The sequence below is a fragment of the Sphaeramia orbicularis genome, chromosome 3 (assembly GCF_902148855.1).
Source record: "Sphaeramia orbicularis chromosome 3, fSphaOr1.1, whole genome shotgun sequence".
NCBI classification, from domain to species: Eukaryota; Metazoa; Chordata; class Actinopteri; order Kurtiformes; family Apogonidae; genus Sphaeramia; species Sphaeramia orbicularis.
The window spans coordinates 23,362,139-23,384,494 of record NC_043959.1 but is presented as its reverse complement, the minus strand read 5'-3'; the positions used below and the strand labels follow the sequence as shown (position 1 = coordinate 23,384,494).

General features: G+C 37.2%; 1 protein-coding gene across 1 annotated transcript in view; it reads left to right on the top strand.

Annotated features, from left to right (window-relative positions):
- Positions 1-22,356, top strand: part of prmt3 (protein arginine methyltransferase 3) — a 142,103-nt gene that overhangs the window by 16,147 nt on the left and 103,600 nt on the right. Inside the window, exons 9-10 of the mRNA XM_030131078.1 lie at positions 1,686-1,807; positions 14,317-14,416. Coding sequence (XP_029986938.1) covers positions 1,686-1,807; positions 14,317-14,416 — 222 coding nt within the window. The remainder of the gene's footprint in view (positions 1-1,685; positions 1,808-14,316; positions 14,417-22,356) is intronic.

Below are 22,356 nucleotides of genomic sequence, written 5' to 3'. Positions count from 1 at the left end.
TGTGGGGTCATTAAGGAGTGATATTTTGCTTTTTTTTTTTTTTTTTTTTTAAAAATGGAGTTATGCATTTTCAAACATTTCCCTGTGGTCTACATAAACTGTAAATGCTCTGCTTGGGTCTAAATTCTTCATTAATTCAACTCCACAGGTCCATCTTCAACCCTATTTCTGAGTAATGACATCAGAAAGGTGGTTTGGAGCGCTGGCCCTTTAAATGCAAAGAGGCTCATGATGAGGTAGAATATCCTCTGTGTTATGAGGAGGTTTGGGTTTCAGCCGTGTAGACGTCTGTTCTGTGGGGATGAATATCCTCACTGTTACTGTTCTGTGTGTTTTTATGGGTGCTTTTTGTCTGGTTAGAGTTCAACAACAGAATTAACTGCTTCGATGTCTCATGTGATGAATTTATAATTAACCCTCTGTTATCCTGCCCATAGAGGTCCTCTAAAGGAGTGATATTTTGCTTTTTTTAAATGGAATTCTTCATTTTCTGTCATTTCCCTGTGGTCTACATAAACTGTAAATGCTCTGCTTGGGTCTGAATTCTTCATTAATTCAACTCCACAGGTCCATCTTCAACCCTATTTCTGAGTAATGACACCAGAAAGGTCATTTTGAGCACTGGCCCTTTAAATGCACATGAGCCATTTCATGCCCCGCCCCCTCCAGGTTGTTGGCTGTGCTGCTCTGTCCCGTTCTGCCACTTGTGTTCGTTAATACAACCATCAACTGAACATTTTAGGTACTCGGCTCGACTACAACCGCTGCTGCTGACAAACAATTATGGTGAAATGTTCGTCGGAACTCTTGACCTTATATGTGCAAATGTTGTGATGTAAGTAGTTATAGATGTAACAAATTAAGCAGGAATTAAAAGGGGTTGTAGAAATCCACTTGATTTTTGCCGGAATGAATATAAATATAGTTTTGCAACACCTGGAGGGTTCAAATTCAAACTTTATGAACTATTAGGGTCCAAATACACAAATAAATGAACCAAAGACTAATAAAAGTGGGTTTAGTGAAATACAACCCCTTTAAAGAATGAATAGAGGTCAGTAAGATTACGATATTAATGATATTCAGTGTTGTATTTATACAAGAACCAGGATTTCAATCAGATCCGTTCACTTTGCATTAGAATCTGTTCGTGCAGTTTCTCTCACTTATTACAGGGTTTTAAAAAGTCTTAAAAGCCTTGAATTTACAAATCTGCATTTAATGCCTAAAAAAAGTCTTTAAAAAATATTACATTTGATATACTAGTTCTTAAGTTATGTTGCCATAAACTTGTTTGCTTATTAGTGTATAATTACTCTAACTGTGGTCACTTTAACCAGTTTTTATCCTGTTCCAAAGAGCTTTAGGGATGCCATCTGAAATGTCTGTAAGAAGAACAACTTCAGCAGTAGACAAATCAATTTGCTGTTAATTACTCTCCTGCTCTAAATTAAAACAAAGTAAATGTTATTTTTCTGTCTGTGCTCACTGTGTTTGGTGTTATCAGATCCATCCTGCACTACTACTTTTGCACAAACAGTTTCATGTAGATGTGAAGGTGTTTTCGATTGTAATAATCTCCATGAATTGGTAAATGTAGTACATGTTGGATTTTCTCTCTTTAATTGTCTGTTTTTGTTATATCCTGGGGCTGATTTTCTACTGTTAAACCTCTTCTCCTGCAGGTGGTGCTGGATGTGGGCTGTGGGACTGGAATACTGTCCATGTTTGCTGCCAAAGCTGGGGCCAAGAAGGTTATAGCAGTCGACCAATCAGAGATCATCTACCAGGCCATGGATATAGTCAGGTGAGATGCACGAAGACAGGGCATGAGAGATATTTGTAAATCAGTCTATGTGCTTTTAAAGGATGGGTGAATCTAAATGTGTGGACTGTTTTCAACATCAGCAATCAAAAACGGCTTCAAAAAAAGCATCTAATTCTAACCCGTGAGGAGCTACACTTCTGATAAAAATGTCATTTTTCTTGTAAAAGTTCAACTAAGAAAATAGTTTCAGGTGAATTCTGGTCATATGTGTGAACATACACTATATGGACAGAAGTACAGGGTGTCCCATAAGTCTCCATACATAGGAAAAATAAACATTTCTTGACATAAACCAGTTTTATTTATATAATATGCTCTATATGACTGCCATTTTGTCAGGAATACATTTCAATGCGTGTCCTCCACTGCTGAAGAACTATAAAGAAGAAATATAAAGAAATACATGTTAGAACCATATATGTATAGAATGTATTATGTCTCCTATGTATGGAGACTTATGGGACACCTTGTAGATTCTAACCACTAGCCATTTACTTTCTTTACATGGATGGATGGATGGATGGATGGATGGATGGACTTTATTTATCCCAAACTGGGAAATGACAGTGTAGCAGCAGCATGACACGCATTCAATAACAATATAAAACCACAGCAAACATGAGTAAAGACAAATATACATAAGAGCAAACACTATACACTGTACACACTAAATTAGAAGTATAAAAAGATTTAATATGGGTAATGGCTGTAATGTGCTGAAAAACAACTGTAATCTGCTTAAATATAACTTTAAGTTGCAATCTCACTTAGGACAATAAATCTCCCATCAACTTTAAGGAGATATTGATATTTATAAACTATATGGACAAAAGTATTGGGACACACCGAGGCTACAGCTGAAAGATGTCCTGTTCATGCTGATTTGAGATATAAACATTAATATTCAGTCAGAGCGCAAAAAATATTTTAGAAATTTAGAGGTAGAACATTTAAAATCATAGTCATGAATAAAAAAAAAAACAAAATCAATGTTCAGAGAAATTAAGTAAAAACCATCTCTGTGGCATTTTGGAAGCAAAGAAAACAATTTAAACCAGTGTTTTTCAACCTTGGGGTCAGGACCCCACATGGGGTCTCCTGAAATTTCTAGTGATTGATAAAAATTAAAAAAAAAATTTAGTAATAGAAAATATGCGGTGAGTTGAGAGAGACAATCACAGTCCATAAAAGACATGACAAACTGTGAAGCTGAAACTGAAGCACTGTGGTACTGTTTATCTTTCAAATGTTCATTGTGGTCAGTTTCAGATGCTGCAGCTCTTTCTTAATTCATAGTTTGAGTTGTTGTTTTTTCAGTTTTAATTTACAGCCTTGTAAATCCAAGCTGGACCGACTGTACATATCCTGACCAAGGAAAATCAAATTCTCATTTTGTGCAGTAGTCTACACCTGGCTTTTCTGCCTCCGTCCATAATAATATACATTATATAGCCTAAATGTCATCTAAAATTAACGCTTATTTGCAACATAGTATAGCAAACTATTACATGATCAAAAACAAATTAATTTTAGCAAAAAAAAAACAAAAAACCAAAATCTCTGTTTTGAATGTCTGGGGTTGCCAGAAATTTGTGATGTTAAAATGGGGTCACAAGCCAAAAAAGGTTGGGAACCACTGATTTAAACCAAACTAACCAATGCAATAGGGCTGAACGATATGGACAAAATTTCATATCTTGATATTCACGCCAGATATACCGATACGATATGACTACGGGTTCAGCGAAAACCAAGCATTTTTCAGAAAAATACAAACATCATAATACAAAAGAATGTGGAAAGTGCAGTTTTATTTATAAGAACTCACTGCCAGTCATCAACATTAACATAAAGTACGAATAAATAAATTACAAATCAAACATTTTATGCAGAAAATCTATATCGTTTGTATCGTTGCTTTTTCGATATTAATGTCTTGAATGTTCATATCTAGATATAGTTACGATAACGATATATCTTTCAGTCCTACAGTGCAATGATATTTATCCCATTATAAAACTATGTAATGTCATTTGTCATTATTTTTTTGTATCCCAGACACCTGTTAGAAAAGAAACACCTGAATTCAACGTGTCCACATACTTTTGTTCATATGGTGTATCTCATTGTCGAGGTAAAGATATAACTCGTTCAAGAAGGGTCAAGTATGGGGCTTTTTTTTTTTTTTTTATCCAGGCTGTTTATGTTCAGTCTATTGAATGAGGCGTAGATAATTATGAGTGTTGTATGGATAGAAAAATGAGACCTTTCTTCCTCTTGAGTGCAGCAGGGGATTATGGGAGTATAAGTCTCGGTGACCTCCAGCAACCTTTTATTTGTTGCAGCTGGTTGACTTCAATAGAGCTGCTGTCAGAGGTTGTGGCCGTAATGCAGATAATTTACACCTGTGGGTCTGAGTGATTCACCCCTCACACAGAAGCACATGTAGATGACGCCCTATAGGTGCCTCCTCCTACAGCTCCAGTTCATTTCAGCTGCTGCGTGTTTCCAGTTTTCCTCTGCAGTGGAGTCCATTTACTTCCACTGTTCTGACGCTCACCTGCATCCACTCCCTCCCATCACACCCCCTGCCTGTTAAATGCATTTTGAGTTAGGGGCCGTTATGACTGTTATTATCACTGTTATGTAAGAGAGTGTCGTATAAGCAAAACAACGGGTTTGCTGAAGGAAAAGGACGTTTTAATTTTACAGCCCACTGACTCGCTGTTGGGGTGTGTGTGTGTGTGTGTTGGCATGCAGGCAGCGGTGAACATCCACCTCCTACATTCACATTAATATATATATACACACACACACACACACAGATACTCTGCCTTTGGGTGTCTTTAAATCCACTCCTTTCTTGGTTTGTGGTTTTTAAAGCCTTTATTTCCACGTGTGTGTATGTGTCTGGCCTGTGTGTGTCCATCACTTCCTCATGATGTTAATATCAGGCTGATAATTAAAGTGGCTCCTGTTGGTTGGGCAGGAGCATCCATCTCCTGTCTCCACTCCGTCGCCAAAGTTTAAATGAAAAGCTGGATGTGACTGCCCGTCTTCACAGTCACTTCCTTAATGGATAATGTGTAAATGTTTTTGCTTAAATGGCTGCAATTGATGGATTATCCAATAGAAAGATTGTAACTGTGGCAGCTAAGTGTAAAGAAAAAGCACCGGATTACATTAAGTGTCAAGAAGAAATCCAGATGCAATAGATGATCTTTCTCTAAATGTAGATTGTTGTTTTTTTCAGCTTAATGTGACAGGTTTTCATCCCAAATCGATCATATTTGATGTTGTTTATTATTCTGAAATGTATTACACCGTAGAGCTCCGGTAGGTGACATAACGCAATCGGTGGAAAAGCTTGTGTTTCACCTGCCTTCAGGTATGTAAAGCGAATATGGTGGACAGATGTTGTTCTCTGTGCTGGAGGTGCGGCCACACTGTGTGCCTTTCATTCAGTCACACATCCTTATGCAGCAGATGTTAGCATCACAGAACTATTATATAACAGTTTAGAGTTTAGTGCCTTCAACACAGAGACAAAAAGAGACTGTAGAGTTTATAGCATATAACGCTGTTCTGTCAGATTGGTGACAGGTGACGGGAAAAGGAGCGTCAACAGAATAGAATAGAAAAGAATAGAATAGATCTTTATTGTCACTGTCATAGGAACATTTCAAATCTGTTTAGCAGCTCTGTTCTGTTTAGCAGCAAAAACACTTAATACAAAAAAGACTATAACCCTTTCATACATGAATTATGAGAACCTTAGTCGAGATTTTTTTCCTGAGTGTTTTTATTCCTGTTCAGGCATGAAAAAAAAAAGCAATGAAACGGAAATTTTTTTATGAACATGGTAGTACAAAAATGTCCGCTCAACTGGACACCATGCGTTTAATTTTTGAAGCAAAAAAAAAATCGAAATGTGGTCCAACAAAACTCATAATAAACACAGTAGAATATCAAAGGGCGCTTCATATACTTTATGAAGTTACCCTTGGCAAAGCAAATTTGTTCAGCACCAAAAGGAACCAGACTACCATTCTACTGTTAGAACGCTGGACAAGACGAGTGGGAAAAAAAAAAAAAAGTAGTGTGAGATACTCCCTGGTAAAATGTCCAAATAAAAGAGGATACACAAGCAAAGGTGTTAGAAAAATGGGCAATGATGACTGGGAGTACAGTTGGTGTCGGCTGCTGCCTTATCGGTACAGACAGCTGCCTGTCAGCCAGCTGAGCCCAATTAGAAAAAGAAGAGAAAAAAAAAAAAAAGAAAAAGAAGAAAAAAAAAAGAAAATTTTTGAAGCAAAGAAACACGTATTTAAAATCCATCATCAGAAAGTGATAAACTGTGTGAAAACTATGAAATAAAATGTTTCATTCTGCTAATCTGATGTTTTCTCACATGTTATCATACTCTAATACTAGTTATAACAAACTTCATAGAGGTATAATATGCAAAAAAAACTTTTTGATTAAGAAAACTGTTAATTACCATCTAATAACAATTAGCAATTGATTTAAAACATGTTAGTGCAGATCAGGTTTATCAAGAACAGCAAAGTTACAGTAATGGTCTGAATGTCAGTGTATGGGATGCTGCATAAGTGTCCACTGTGTTGGCTGATATGGAACAAAAACAACAAAACTCATGAATATACAAGAGAACAGCTGGAGAAGAACTGTCCACTGGAGTGACCACTGTGCATGAAAAGGATAAAAATATTATACAAAATTCTGAAAATGTAGGGAATGTGCAAATCTACATAATAAAATATTAAATATACATATACCACTAAAGTGCTACGAAAAGCTACTGAAATATACAAAAAGCTAACTCTATACTTCAGATGTGAAATATGTACAATAAATCTGGATATATATATAGGCAGTAAAGGATATATTCAATTCAGTTCAGCTTTATTTATAGAGCACATTTCGTGTACAAGGCAGACTCAATGTGCTTCACAACGGGTATATAACATAATATATGGATATGAAAACAAACAACAGTCACATTAACAGTAGAAGAAGGGAATGGATTAATGTCCCAGGCATCCCCCGTCCTTAGACCTTCCTTCTCGGCAAAGAAAAACTCCAAAAACCCAGGGGAAAAACAGAAACCTCAGGGAGAACCACAGTGAAGGAGAGATCCCCTCCCATGGTGATAGATCCACCAGGACTGATGGACGTCCGTTTGCAGATGTAGTCCCAGTCTGTAAAGATGCAGTGGGGTGGGGGCACATGAGAGGGGTCCGTCTAGTCAGATGAGACAGGTGAGGGTGAGGAAGTCCATCCAGACAGGAGAGGGTGGGGGAGGTGGGCCGGGGTCACAGGTCAGGATATACAAGGTAAGATTTAAAAAAAAGGCTTGTAAAAATATTTTGGGCTTCTCATTTTACATGTAAGAAACATATTAGATCACTGAAAGAGATTTTGTATAAAATGCCTCCAATAGTGAACCTTTTTTGAAGGTGTGGTTTGTGTTTATCCAGGTGGAAAATAAAGACATTAGAAATCAGTGGTGTTTACATCTGCCTAATAACAGGAACCTGGTTCAATATCACTGGTCTACAATTTTTTAGAAATTATTTGCTTCAGACATTAAATGTGCTAAATGTTACGTATTTTAATAAGATTAATTGGAACATAAATGACAAAAGTGCCGGTTTGCTGATGTTTTCAAGGTATATGATTAAATGTTATTACACATATACAGGGTGGGGAAGCAAAATTTACAATGAACATTTAGTTGTTTTTTTCTCAGCAGGCACTACGTCAATTGTTTTGAAACCAAACATATATTGATGTCATAATCATACCTAACACTATTATCCATACCTTTTCAGAAACTTTTGCCCATATGAGTAATCAGGAAAGCAAACGTCAAAGAGTGTGTGATTTGCTGAATGCACTCGTCACACCAAAGGAGATTTCAAAAATAGTTGGAGTGTCCATAAAGACTGTTTATAATGGAAAGAAGAGAATGACTATGAGCAAAACTATTACGAGAAAGTCTGGAAGATACTATTAAAGAAGAATGGGAGAAGTTGTCACCCGAATATTTGAGGAACACTTGCGCAAGTTTCAGGAAGCGTGTGAAGGCAGTTATTGAGAAAGAAGGAGGACACATAGAATAAAAACATTTTCTATTATGTCAATTTTCTTGTGGCAAATAAATTCTCATGACTTTCAATAAACTAATTGGTCATACACTGTCTTTCAATCCCTGCCTCAAAATATTGTAAATTTTGCTTCCCCACCCTGTATATTGGTTTATGTACATTTATATAATAGTTTTAGAAATCTTTCACTAAATACAACCTGTAAAGTGAATGTATTCTAATGTGCAGACAGTGTTTTGAAGTAGATCTTGTAGCTCTGAGACAAATATTCCTTTTGAGTCAAACCCATTCTCTCGGTAATTCTTGAATTTCACATTTTGACCCAAAGCTGTATCTTGGAAAGTTTAGCCAACCAGCATTTTTGACTTGATTTTTCTTTATCAGTGACTCTCATGTGGTAAAATTTCATTACTTCTATTCTGGAAGCATTTTCCTTGTAGACCAGTTTAACCTGAACCAAGACCTGGAAGTTAACTGAGGATTACAGCTTGTTGTTGTTGCTCAACTTCATGACAGACTGCTGCAAACATCAATTGATAACTTTATTCATTCATTCATTAATTTGTTTTGAGCAGAAGAAAAAATTAAGCATTTTTTTATGTACAAGGAACTAATATCCGTGCAAATACATTAATAAATAAAGATGATCAAGACAAAATAGCAATTGCCATGTACACTAGTAATAAAATAAATTCAATATGCACTGCTCAAAAAGGAGTTAGAAGAAGAAAACGTATTAAATCCCACCCCATCTCACATTTATACAACATAACACATTACTTTTGCTTCCTTAATGATATAGTAACATCTGTTTAGAGACCTTCATTCATTCATTTTCTGAACCCGCTTTATCCTCACTAGGGTCACGGGGGTCGCTTGGAGCCTATCCCAGCTACATAGGGGCGAAGGCAGGGTACACCCTGGACAAGTCGCCAGTTCATCGCAGGGCTGAACATATAGAGACAAACAATCACTCTCACATTCACACCTATGGGCAATTTAGATTAACCAATTAACCTATTAGTGCATGTCTTTGGATGGTGGGAGGAAGCCGGAGTACCCGGAGAGAACCCACGCAGACACGGGGAGAACATGCAAACTCCACACAGAAAGGTCCCACCCCCCGTCGACTGGTGTTGGAATCGAACCCAGGACCTTCTTGCTGTGAGGCACGAGTGCTAACCACTGCACCACCGTGTCGCCATGTTTAGAGACCTAATAATGTAAATAACCAATAGATATACAGTACATAGTGTTATAATGCTAAGCTAACTCAGGTTTGTACTATTTATTAACTTTGTAACTAATGCAGTGACTCTACCTACATGTTGTATGGGATGAGAAAATATGACCGAAACTGGTGAGTGTGTGCGACCTTGTCCATGTACTGGGGTTATAGTTAACCCACTACCAGCCAGGTCACTGTCATTACTCCCCATGACAAGTTCAGACCCGACCAGGTCAACCTTAAAGACCTCCCTGAAGAGCTGCTCAGACAGTTCAGATTGTTTAGTTCAAGGGTGGGTGTTTACTGTGTGGTGGCACAGACTCCATCTTTCATTACTGAAGTTTTTTTTCTATGTTTGTGTCTGCCTCCTGTTAAGTGCCCAAACCTGCAAACTGTACCCCCATTGGTGATCCTGGTGACGCCTTAAAGGGCTCATATTTTGCTAAACCCACTTTTATTAGTCTTTGGTTCATTTATTTGTGTATTTGGACTCTAATAGTTCATAAAGTTTGAATTTAAACCCTCCAGGTGCTGCAAAGCTATCTTTATATTCATTCCGGCAAAAATCGAGTGGATTTCTACAACCCACTTCAATTCCTGCTTAATTTGTTCTTTTATAACTAGTTATGTCACAACATTTGCACATATAAGGTCAAGACTTCGGACGAACATTTCTCCAAGTACGACATAATTGTTTGTCAGTAGCAGTGGTTGTAGTAGAAACTGAAAATATGTCCAAACCTCGAGCCGATTACCTAAAATTTTCAGCTATTGGTTGTATTAATGAACACAAGTGGCTGAACAGGACAGTAAGCACGGTCAACAACCTGGAGGGGGTGGGGCGTGAAGTGGCTCATGTGCATTTAAAGGGCCAGCGCTCAAAACGACCTTTCTGGTGTCATTACTCAAACATAGGGTTGAAGATGGACCTGTGGAGTTGAATTAATGAAGAATTCAAACGCAAGTATAGCATTTACAGTTTATGTAGAGCACAGGGAAATGTTTTAAAATGCATAATCACTCCTTTAAGACTGAGTCACCACACCCTAATAGGACATCAGTTTGGCCCTGTTTCCTGTCTTTAAACTAACTCCTAATCATATAAACATCAACCCAATGTAACATAAGAGTTAAAAGTCCAACTGAAAGAATGGTGTGTTTGAGGGATTGTGGGGGATTGTAGTCATTTCCTGTGTTCTGATATGTGCAGCAATATTTTGTAAAACAAAGATCACATGGACAAGCATTTTATTTTTTCTGAACAGGAGGAAAAAATCTCTTTAGAAAAAAAAAAAAAAAAAAATCAGTGTAAGTATAAACAGGGTGTTGGTCTTTACTGGCTTAAACATTTTTGGGTGAATGTGGGTGCAAAATACTGCAAGTGTGTTCCACCAGTCAGCATTCACACAGCCCCACCCCTCAAAAATTCTGAGGATCTGAGAAGTTCAAGCCCCCTACAAGGAACTTTTTAAGGGAAAGTTTGAGGTTGAGGGAGAATTTCTTTCCATGGGAAATTTTGGTGGAAACGTACCAAAATGTTTCAAAATTATGGATAAATGATAAAGGTTCCTACTAGGGATGTAAACAATTAAGAATTTGCTCGATTAAATTATTAATTGTCGGTTAATTGCACTTTTCCACAGTGGGATTTGTGGTGTTGACAGTAGGGGGCGCCACTGCCCAAACTAGGCTTCATCGCTGAAGTTGAATAACAGAAGAGTCAGCCTGTCCACCTGTCCACACCTGAAATCTCGCTCCATCATGTCAGCTAATGATGCAAAGTCAGAAATGCCCATTTCTTCCAAACTGCCCCTCTTCAGATCCATTTATTTTATTGAATTTCTCTGCAGAATTTATTTTGTTAAACTACATAAATGTCACTGCCTGTACTGTATCCCTAATGGTACAATAAATCAATCATTGAGGAATATAACATACTTTTTTCATGAAGTATATAAACAATATTTAGCTTTTATTCTTATAGACCCTATCGAAAGAGAAATTCAGGTTTTCAGGAAAATCGCCGCTTATCAATTAATTGTTAATCAACTGATAAGGTCAACCAACTAATAATTAATGTATTAATCATAATTTGCATCCCTAGTTCCTACACTGGAAAATGGGCTGCACTGTCAAATCATAGAGGGAATCCAATGTAATCTTAGTGTGTACTGGTCAATGGCAAAAACCACTGCTTAATCTGTGTGACCTTTGACCTGTAGGAGGCATTGTTCAAGAAACCACGATGAGTCTAGACATATGGGCTGCTGCATGCAGGAATCTAACCTGAAACTGTATTACTCATAGTGAAAGTTCGGTATCAATTCTGTACAAAAATGGACCCCAACTCATTTCAGATGGACCGAAAGACAATAGAACAGACTTTCTCCAACAACAGATGTTAGGTTCTGCGTGTCAGAGATGAAACTCACTATCCAGACTTTTTGTGAAAATGGGAAATGTAGCATCTGTGATGGTCTGGGGCTGCATCAGTGTCCACATAACTCACCTGCATGAGTTTGCCTTCTTATATAACACTTATAGTTTGCAATGTTACACTAAATTAAAAAAAAACAAAACATAACATTATATTCTTATTTTCTCTTCACACGGTATCAATTTATAGGTAATTGTGATAGGAAAAAAAGATACATAGCATTATTCAACAATTGAAGATTGAAGAATGATTCAAATACAGTTTATTTATTTTGTTAAGATTCCAAATAATGTGTTTATAATGACATGTAAAAATACATTTAGAGAAGAATTTATTCATTTGTTGACAAAGGCCACAATTCACCATCATGAGGACAGTTTTATACGTGGTTTCACAGTTTCGCACCCACACACAGATACTGACTCTCCCTCTGGAGTCCTGACATTGTCCTCTAAATTACCCCAATAATGAGATTACAGTGTTTCCCTCTTGTGAAAGGAGGAGGTGGGAGGGGAGGCGGAGGGGGAGGGGGAGGGGGGATGGGGTGCTGTTGGATTCTGGGAGGAGGTGATAGCGGCGGGAGCAGAGCAGGAGAGTGGGGAGAGACAGTTCAAGATAAGGATCGCTGCTACAGAAATGCACTCAGGGCCCACTGTGAGTAATTGTTCTGTCCTCAGTAACATTAGCTGTCATGATAATGGAATATTCACAGAGATTGATATTCGGACTGGCCGCTGTGAAAGGAAGGAGGGAAACGGTAGCATCGTACAGTTTGGACCTGAGTCTGACACCTCTGCGGACCCTCTTTAACCCCCTCCATCTGACAAAGGAAGGGTTGGGGTTTGAGGGAAGCCAACACTGTACGAACATGTTTACAAAGAAAAGTTGGGACTTAAAAAAAAATACAGAAAACACCAACATCTGTGATTTCTAAAGTAACTTTAACTGTACTTCTAGTTCACTCCTAACCTGGGTCCAATTGCTGTGCTGCATACAAATAGAACACGATACAAAATACTATCAATCTGCATTCTCTTATTTAATCTTTTTAAAGAGGGTATATGTAGTATTTCTGCTTTTAACCCTTTAAGATCCAAAGTTGCGATATTGTGACAAGCAACATAACTGATTAAAACAGACAATAGCTCCAGATAGTTACCAAATCTTGTTACTACCTCCTACCAATAGATGGTGGACATGTTCCCCTTTGATCCTAACATCATTTTAGGGTATGTTTCTATTCAAAGTGAAGAATAAATTTTAGTTTAAAGGCCTGTGGTCCTGCGCTGGTTTAGTAAGTAAGTAAAGTTTATTTAGTTTTAATTTGGATAGATAAGGACAGATTTGGCTTCACAGCTGCTTGGCTAAGAAGCTACTAAAACAGAAAATGCAGTAAGTTTTAGTAGCTTGAGTCTGCAAGAACCAGAACTGGATAAAAAGTGGAATAAATTGACTAGATTTACACAAAATCAGTAGACTGACTGTTGCTATCCTGGCACATAGTTTTTTTCTACTCATTTGTTGTTGTTGTTGTTGTTTTTTTGGAGGGGGTCTCTTTTGTTTGTCTTTGCCTTTTTAATTACTGTTACAATTCTACATAAAACTCAATAAAGATGTTTCAACAAAAAAAAAAAATACTGCATTTTACTTTCTCCTAATGTTAAAGTAAATTTATTTTAAGGATAAGATGACAAAAAAACCTAAAACACAAAGAAAACTTCCATGTAAATATATTCAAAGTTCAATTTTAGTAAAAGTTACGCAATCCAATATGGCCGCCGCCCGGTGATGTCACAATATGCAAATTAGATGAATATATTTACTCCCATTATAAACTTTGGGTCATACCTAATATTTTTCTCATTTACAGTATGACTTTATATCAAACCACTTACACGCTACAGCTTTTTGAAATCTTTTATCAAAATTTAATATTTTATCAAAAAACTCCAGCGCTTAAAGGGTTAACATTGAAAAATCACCTAAAACTATTATTTTAGTGTTTAAAATAAAGAGCTGTGAAGTTGTGAAGGTGCCATTGTTCTGGATTGTAAAGCTATGAAGTGAATTTATTTCCAGCAATGGGCCAGGGGATTTATGTGACCACTAGAGGGAGTAGTGAGTCACTCTACAGGTCTTACAGGGTGAGACACCATGGGGCCTTTGACCATAGCATCAGAAAGTGACGAGATGTGATGAGAAACACTAAGAAATAACTTTTATAGTGTGTCAAAGTGAATTGGTGATAAAACCTTGGCACACTGTTGTTGTTTTCTCCATTGGACACAGCTGTAAATGAAAAGAATGGAGTTTGATGCTGAAATGGCAGCGTTTCTTGACTCCCAGAGTTTAATTTAGTCAGAATTTTGGAGCGTGTAATGACAACAGCCTACCTCTAATTGAGTCCTGTTTCATTTATGGTAGTTTCCCTCTGCACCAAGATACATCAAGGTTTTTTTTTTATATAGTTTGTACAGTTTTATGCACAAAACAATTACTCAGGTCACCAATAATTTTTTTTCCTCTTTGTGTCACTGAAATACAAACATGCACTCACTAATTTGCACATCAGGGTTATTTAGATGACAATTTCTTAGGATTAATCATATCTCCTTTTCAGAACAGCGTCACCACACCAGTCAAAATGACAAAGTCTCGACCTTGAGGCTGATGATTGTACATTTATTTTCAGGTCGAACCAGCTCGAGGACAAGATCACTCTAATCAAAGGCCGCATAGAAGACATCAACCTACCTGTGGAAAAGGTGGACATCATCATCTCAGAGTGGATGGTAAGTCAACATTTTTTTTTATCAAGACGTCCCGACCTCCTGATCTTCACTTAATATTGACAAGCTTATCTGAAAGAGCAAACTTGGTCATGATACTATAAAACTCCACCCCCGTGTCGAGCTGCTGGCAGTAACATGCAGATAGCGTTAATCCATCCGTCTTAAACCCAGTTTATGTGACAGACCTGCTGTTTTCAGCTCATGTGATGGTGAAAAAACAAAACTAGACAAATCTCTTTTTATCTGTGACATTCATCGGATGCTTAATGTTCACTTTACGGTCCTGAAAGTAGCTGTTTCTTGCCAAAAATGAGCTGGCAACCTGGCAAAAACTTGTCCAATCAAATAAAGATAAATAAGATCATTTTGCTGGAACAACACTAATGCCGCGTTTCCACTACGTGGAACCAGCTCGACTCGGCTCGGCTCGACTCGGTATTCCTGGAGACCATTTCCAGTACAAGATACTACCGACTTTACAGTACCTGGTTGTCATAGCGATGCGGCGTGTTACTTCCGTGTCGTCTGTTCAGAGAGCTGCTGATGAACTCGCTCGTTGCATGTTGTCTCGTCTGAATTTTTACGTCGGCCACCAAAGACTGAATCTCCTCGACCAACCATGGTGTAGTTTTGGGCTGATATCATGTGGATTAATGTACCGCTATATTTACTGTCCACTTCCGCATCTGTTTTTTGTAAAACGGCAGGTCACAGAGACGACTCTCTGACCAATGCACAGTGTCTCAGGTCTGCAGTGTTTACACGTCATGGTTTAGTATCTGGTCCCCGGTCCTGGAACCTCGGTGGAGGTGGTACCAAAAAGTAGTACCGGGTACCAGATTCCAGGTCCTTTTTCGTAATGGAAACGCAAAAAGGCCGAGTTGAGTTCAGTCGAGCCAATACCACGTAGTGGAAACGGGGCATAAAGCACAGCGTGCAGATACAAAGGTTTGTCTATGTGAGACTATACTAGAGGAAGCTACAGGAGTTTGCCTTCCTCATCCTCTGCTTCAGCATCCAAATGACTATCACTATTTGGTACCCAGACCACTTAAGGGCAGGCTATTTAACCTATAGAGGCTGATAAGTATAAGTATAAGGTTGTGAAGTAGATAAATGGACTCTGATTCTTGTCAAAAAGGAAAAAATGCAGAAAATCAAACATTTTCTGAAAAAATATTAACAACATAGAAAAGCTGTAACTCAGTTTTACAAGGGTTACTTACATTACTGAGATTCTAAACTCTTACCAGTGGGGGATAGTCTGGTACCAGAACACACTTGGGACCAAAACCACCAACGAATCAGCGCTGTGTATACGCAAACTGTATCAGTCACCGAATAAAGTATAAAGCTCATTGTTTACACACAGCTTTATCATGGCATCATCAAGTTTTCTTCCTCAAACTAAGGCTCATAAAATAGTCTCTTATAATCTTCACAGTTTATATTATAGCTCTGTTAGCTTGGCTCTGTTTTTAGATGAAAACAGCCACAGTAAAACCACACATCACCTCTGTTTTCTGTACGGTTTGTCGTCAGTCGCTGAACTAAAGATCTGTTTGGAATCCAACAAACAAGGTCAGTACTGTCACAGTTTAATCTGAACCATGGATCAACAAACGGCAACTTGGCAAAGAGAAGAACATCCCATAATAAATTTATACCTTCATAAGCCTCAGAATCAAACTCACCCATGTAGAAGAAACGCTGACATTTCAGCATCAAACTCCATTCTTTTCATTTAGAGCTCAGTCCAGTGGAGAAAACAAGGACAGTACTGTTCTTTTTGGGTTTATCACCAACTCTGAAAGTTGTTTTCTACTGGTTTACATCTCATCACTTCCTGGCACTTTGGTCAAAGGTCCTGTGGTGTTCGTTTTCCTCACCATGGGAGACTGGCAGAGTAACTGACTACTCATTCTAGTGATCACTGGAAATGAGTTCACTTCATATCTCTACAGTCCAATACATTGACATCTTTGGTAGAAATTCACAGCTCTTTATTCTCAACACTTGGTATGAGAGCTGTTATTTGGGAGAAAAAAAGTTACGAAGTTCCCAAACTCGGAACCCAAAAAGCTTCCTGATGTGTGATGTGACGACGAAGCTCATTGTATGTAACAGTTGAACATGTATCCAAAGTATAGACACTCAGCCAGTGAGCTTGCAGAGTCCAAGGTGGCAGCGGCAGTGATGCATGTTTTAAACATGGTCTAAACTGAGCTACATTCGGCCATGAGCTTCTCTGAATACCAAACCAGGACGAGCAGTCTCCCTTCCACTTGATGCCCATTTATCAGGTAGATTCTCGGTGGCGATACAGGCACGACGGCCAAAGTTGAACGCACCGCTGAAGTCATCCTTAATTCATGAGCATCCCATATCTGTCCCCTCCCCAATCCATCGTGAAACCCCAGGGTCATGAGCAGGGGTCGCCAGCCAGAGCCTTCCCGTCCTCTCACTGGGGGAAATTGAAATTCGTTGGGTGACGTGCCGGCGGAGCGCTGAAGGATAGGGGGCGTAATCTCTGATGACACGGGCTCACATGGTGCTAATAAATCCAAGAATCCTCCAGTCACTTCTCATCACAGCAGCCATGGCAGACATTTCTCAGAGTGGCCTGGACTTTGTGGGCTGCCCTCCAATCTGCCTGAATAAAATGGGAAAAAAATGACATTTGTCAAAGGAAGAGACTTGAAGTAGGTGTAAATGGTTTTAGATTCTATTAACGGTTAAAGGCTTTGTCTTCTAGCCAGGTAGTGTCATCTGGAGATGTCAGCACTTTAGCAGGTGCAGGCACATTAGGTTCTCAAAGTCACGGTGAAATGTAGAACATTCAACCTGTGCAGTAAATTCACCTCTTAACTTACTAGTTGTAAAAGAGAATCATGTACACATTTTTATTTATTGGAGGTCCATGTTGTAATGTTTAATGAAAGCTAAAGGTCTAAAACACCTGCATACTTTTATCCAGAAAACACTATTTCAAGTATGTAGGGATGTAACGATTACCGGTATAACGATAAACCACGGTAAAATTCCTGACGGTTAGTATTACTGTTTAAATTCTAATTATCATGATAACCGTGTTTGATTACCGCACTTTGAAAACGAATGGTACTGCTCATTTCCTGGAGAAGCTGCAGCACTCAAGGTGCTATCTATCTATCTATCTATCTATCTATCTATCTATCTATCTATCTATCTATCTATCTATCTATCTATCTATCTATCTATCTATCTATCTATCTATCTATCTATCTATCTATCTATCTATCTATCTATCTATCTATCTATCTATCTATCTATCTATCTATCTATCTATCTATCTGTTTTCTCTCTGTCTGTCTGTCTCTGAAAAAGAAACTCAAACAACTCAAACTTGTTATGGAAAATGGTCGAACAGTGGCCATAAGGTGACATCTTTAATGCACATTTGTATATTTGATTGTTTACAAGTTAATGTTTTAATATTTCTGCCAACAGAAAGTACATTGTAGCTATTTAATTTAATTTATTTATTTATTTTTCAAAATACAACTTGGTTAAATTATTTCAGTGTGTGTATAAGTACTTTTTGAACATTTTGAGCACAATTTCAACAGTATCGCAATAATAATGATAACCGTGATAATTTTGGTCACAATAACCGTGATATGACATTTTCATATCGTTACATCCCTACAAGTATGTTGGACTAACCAATCAATGAGCTTGTTTACATACACACCAATTTTACAATCATTATCCGATTTCTGGACTTGTAAACAGCATAATCTGTTATGCCTGATCGGATAACAGCAATAATCTGATTACAAGAAATCGGATTAACACACCTGGATTTCTTCTCAGTACTCCAATGTCTTCTTGCATGTATATGGGTTAATCGGATTTATTTCATTTTTTATTTTTTACATCTGTACATGTGTAAACACAATTAAAATCATAGAAAACGGAAATTACGTAGTCGCACGTGAGTGGAAGGCGATAACACAAGTTTGATTTTACCATCAGTATGTACATACACTACCAGTCAAAAGTTTGGACTCACCTTCTCATTTAAATGGCATGAGATGGACCACAGATGGCCAACAAGTGCTCAGCATCACTGGAAACTCCAAGACTATCGCAAAATGTTTCAGGTGACTACCTCACGAAGCTCATCCAGAGAATGCCAAGGATGTGCAAAGCTGTAATAAAAGCAAAGGATGGCATTTTGAAAAATCTAAAATATAAAACATGCTTTAAGTTGTGTCACACTATTTTTAACTACACAATTTCATATGTGTTCATTCATAGTTTTGATGCCTTCAATGAGAATCTACAATGTAAATAGTCATGAAAATAAAGGACAACCAAATGAGTCCAAACTTTTGACTGGTAGTGTACAGGGGTTGGACAAAATAATGGAAACACCTTAAAACATCAACAAAATATAATTTAATATGGTGTAGGTCCGCCTTTTGCGGCAATTACAGCCTCAATTCCCACGAGGTATTGATTCATACAACTTGTGAATTGTTTCCAAAGGAATTTTAAGCCATTCTTCAGTTAGAATACCCTCCAACTCTTTTAGAGACGATGGCGGTGGAAATCGACGTCTTACTTGAATCTCTAAAACTGACCATAAATGCTCAATAATGTTGAGGTCTGGGGACTGTGCCGGCCATACGAGATGCTCAACTTCATTAGAATGTTCCTCATGCCATTCTTTAACAATTCTAGCTGTATGGATTGGGGCATTATCATCTTGAGGTGAAGGTGTTTCCATTATTTTGTCCAACCCCTGTACGTACTCCTAACGAAATACGATACTGGACTGGAGCGTCTAAACCGGGGTTTATCGATTATTGCATTTCTTAACTACATGTAAGCGCGTCAGATCTAATTATTATAATTATCTGTTTACTCTCAGTTATTGGATTTTATAGTCATGTAAATAGGCTCATTGTCAACACATATGATGATGTCTGGTTGAGTTAGTCTGCAGCCAAACTTGCAGTGTCAAAGAAAAACTAATCGGACTAAGTATGACAAGGTTCAAGGTTTGAGTTACATTTTAGTGACATTAAGGACAAAAATTCAAGTTCTTGGTTATGGACTGAAAATATATCAGTTTAGGGTCAAATTTTCTCAGGAATCTGAATCTGAAATCATTTATGCAAAACCTTTTGTGGTTTTCAAATCACTGAGCCTTTATTGACACAAGGTTGAAACAAAAAAAAAAATTTGGCCTATGCACTACTCAATTTAACCATTTAATTTCTGTCAAAAATCAAACGTAACATGCTTTCTTCTTTTCATCTGTGAGCTTTGAATACTCCCCAGGAGGCCTTCCTTTCTCCACCCCTGGATGGCTTTCGTCTTGGCATCTTAGCCCTATTCATTCAGTCTGAAATTTAAAAAAAAAAAAATCAATTAGGCATTACTCCGTAACATGTGTAAGAGTTGTTTTATTAGTTTAACTGTAAATTGATATATAGAAGCCTTCCTAAAGTGATTCTGGAAGGTTGAATTGGCTTCATCATTGACAGAGCAAGTCAAAATCTAACAAATTGGTGGGCAGTTTCAGAAACGAATTTGAAAATTTGGTTGTAAAAAAAAAAAAACTTGATCTCACTTTAGGAAAGTAAATGGGCCTAAATAATATAAACTAATTGTAGCCTATATGGGTGGGCACAATTGATTAAATTTTGGTGGCTAGATATCGAAAATTGAGTGAATGCAAGTTTTTTTTTCACAATGGTATGTATTTTTTTCACAAACTAAAAACTGATGGGGTTAGGGTTAGTAAAAGTAATGATTTTACTGATCTAATATTAGAATATACTTAATTGTCAGGTAATGCTTTATTCACAACAGAAAAAGAAAGAGAATGGTGTATAATACATACAGATTTATGATAATATCAACTCTACATAAAGAATTATAAGTCCAATTCTTACCTAGAAGCCAAAAAAATCCAAACAAAATTGTCACAGGACGTCTTCTGAGGAACTGGCTGATGTGACGTCATTGACTTTGAACTGAAATCACTGAAACTGATATTCACTCAAAAGGGCATACCATAAGCTCTTCTTCTAAGGTTAAGAGTAAACAAGTTCAATGAAAATTTGCAAGCAGCAAAAGGATTAATATGGGTTTTCAAATTATTTGTCACTCAAAAAGGATAATTTTTGCTCACTTTTCAGCAAACGTCATCCAAAAAGTCACACAAGGACAAGTCATACACATTTTTTGATGTTATATTCTGAAACTACACAGTTTTTTCAATAAATTCAACACAAGACACTGCGTGAAAGGTATACATTTATTCCACAATATTTTTTTCACAATAATGTCACGATAATGATACTCAAAGTTTCAACCTTGCCATATGCACAGTGCAGCGAGAAGCTTAACATCACTTTGGATCTTGGTTCTTCCCATGTGCTGCTGTATAAAACATACAGTCGTGAAAATAATTATTAGACCATCAAAAGTCATCAGAAACAATGGTTATGCAATCAAGTACTAACTCATGTGTGTATCATTAGACTAAAACAGACAGAAGCACTGTTTTTGTCAGTACAATGCCATAGCTATTGATGTAAGAACTGAAGAGATTTTGGTTATTATCAAGAAAAACCATGGTAAATGAATAGATATCAGCTCTGAAATGAAACTACTATGAGCTATTTTTGTTGTTATCATTATGTTTGTCCAAACAAATGTACTTTTAGTTGTACCAAGCATTAAAATGAACAAGAAATTGAACAAAACAAGGGGTGGTCTAATAATTTTTTCCACGACTGTAGACATGAAGGGTCTCTGAGGCCTCCAAATGTGAATAGTCAAACTGGATCAAAATAAAGTCAGTAACGAATTCTGTAACTGTAATTACTTGCGTTTTGCATCCAGCAGAAGTCATGTTGTAGGATGAACAACATAAAACATGAAGTAGAAGGAAAAGAATCCACATCCAGGTCACATAACAGAGGTACGAAGCTCCAGGTGAAACGTCCTTTGTGAGTTTGACCATAATCAGGTCAGCACGTTCATTTGTTTTTCTAATGACTCGGCCAACGCAGATCAATGCTGAGTGCAGCCTTAAGTTACTGCAGCAAAGAAAAGAATCACTCCTTAAGAAAACCCAAACATTCATACATCATCACATGTGTTATTGAAAATGTTCTCTGGACTGGAAAGTGCTTTATGTTGGGTGGAAGGCATTTAATGAAAAATGGTCAGAACTCAGAGAGGGAATTAATTTCACATAGGCCCCAGTAAACCGATGCAGAACTGAAAGTAAAAAAAAAAAAAAACATCAGTTGGGTGAATGCACAGTGGTAGAATCTGTACATGGTAAATTCACAAAGTACTGGTGAAAACTCATTTTTTAATTATTTAAAAAAAAAAAAAAGTATTTATTTAGGTTTCCATGTTTTTTTTTATCGTCTGCTCACTAACATTTTTTGGAGATCAGTAACAAAAACAAACCAAATCTAAGGAAAATCTTATTGTGTTGTAGATACCCGTGTTATCCACCAGATTTAACACTGTGCCTGTTATTTTTATTGCTGATTAATCTGTCAGTTATTTTCTCAATTAACTGGTGAATTATTTGGTCTTAAAACAATTCAACCATAAAATGATGAATGTGCTGCTTGGTCTGTCACACATTACAACCCTAACCCAATATTCACAAAGAAAGATGCTGAAATAAGAGGATTTTGAACAGTTTTCCATAAAAATGATGGTTAATGATTACCAAAATAGTTGCAAAGTAATCTATTCATAGTTTTATCTAGGGCTGCACGATAATGGAAAAAAAACTGACATTGCAATTTTTTTTTTAACCCTGTGATATATATTGCAATATGAAAAAAAAAAAAAGACACTCAGGAGGATATAATAGCTGTGTGGTGCCGACGTAAATGGTCAAATAAATTATCTGT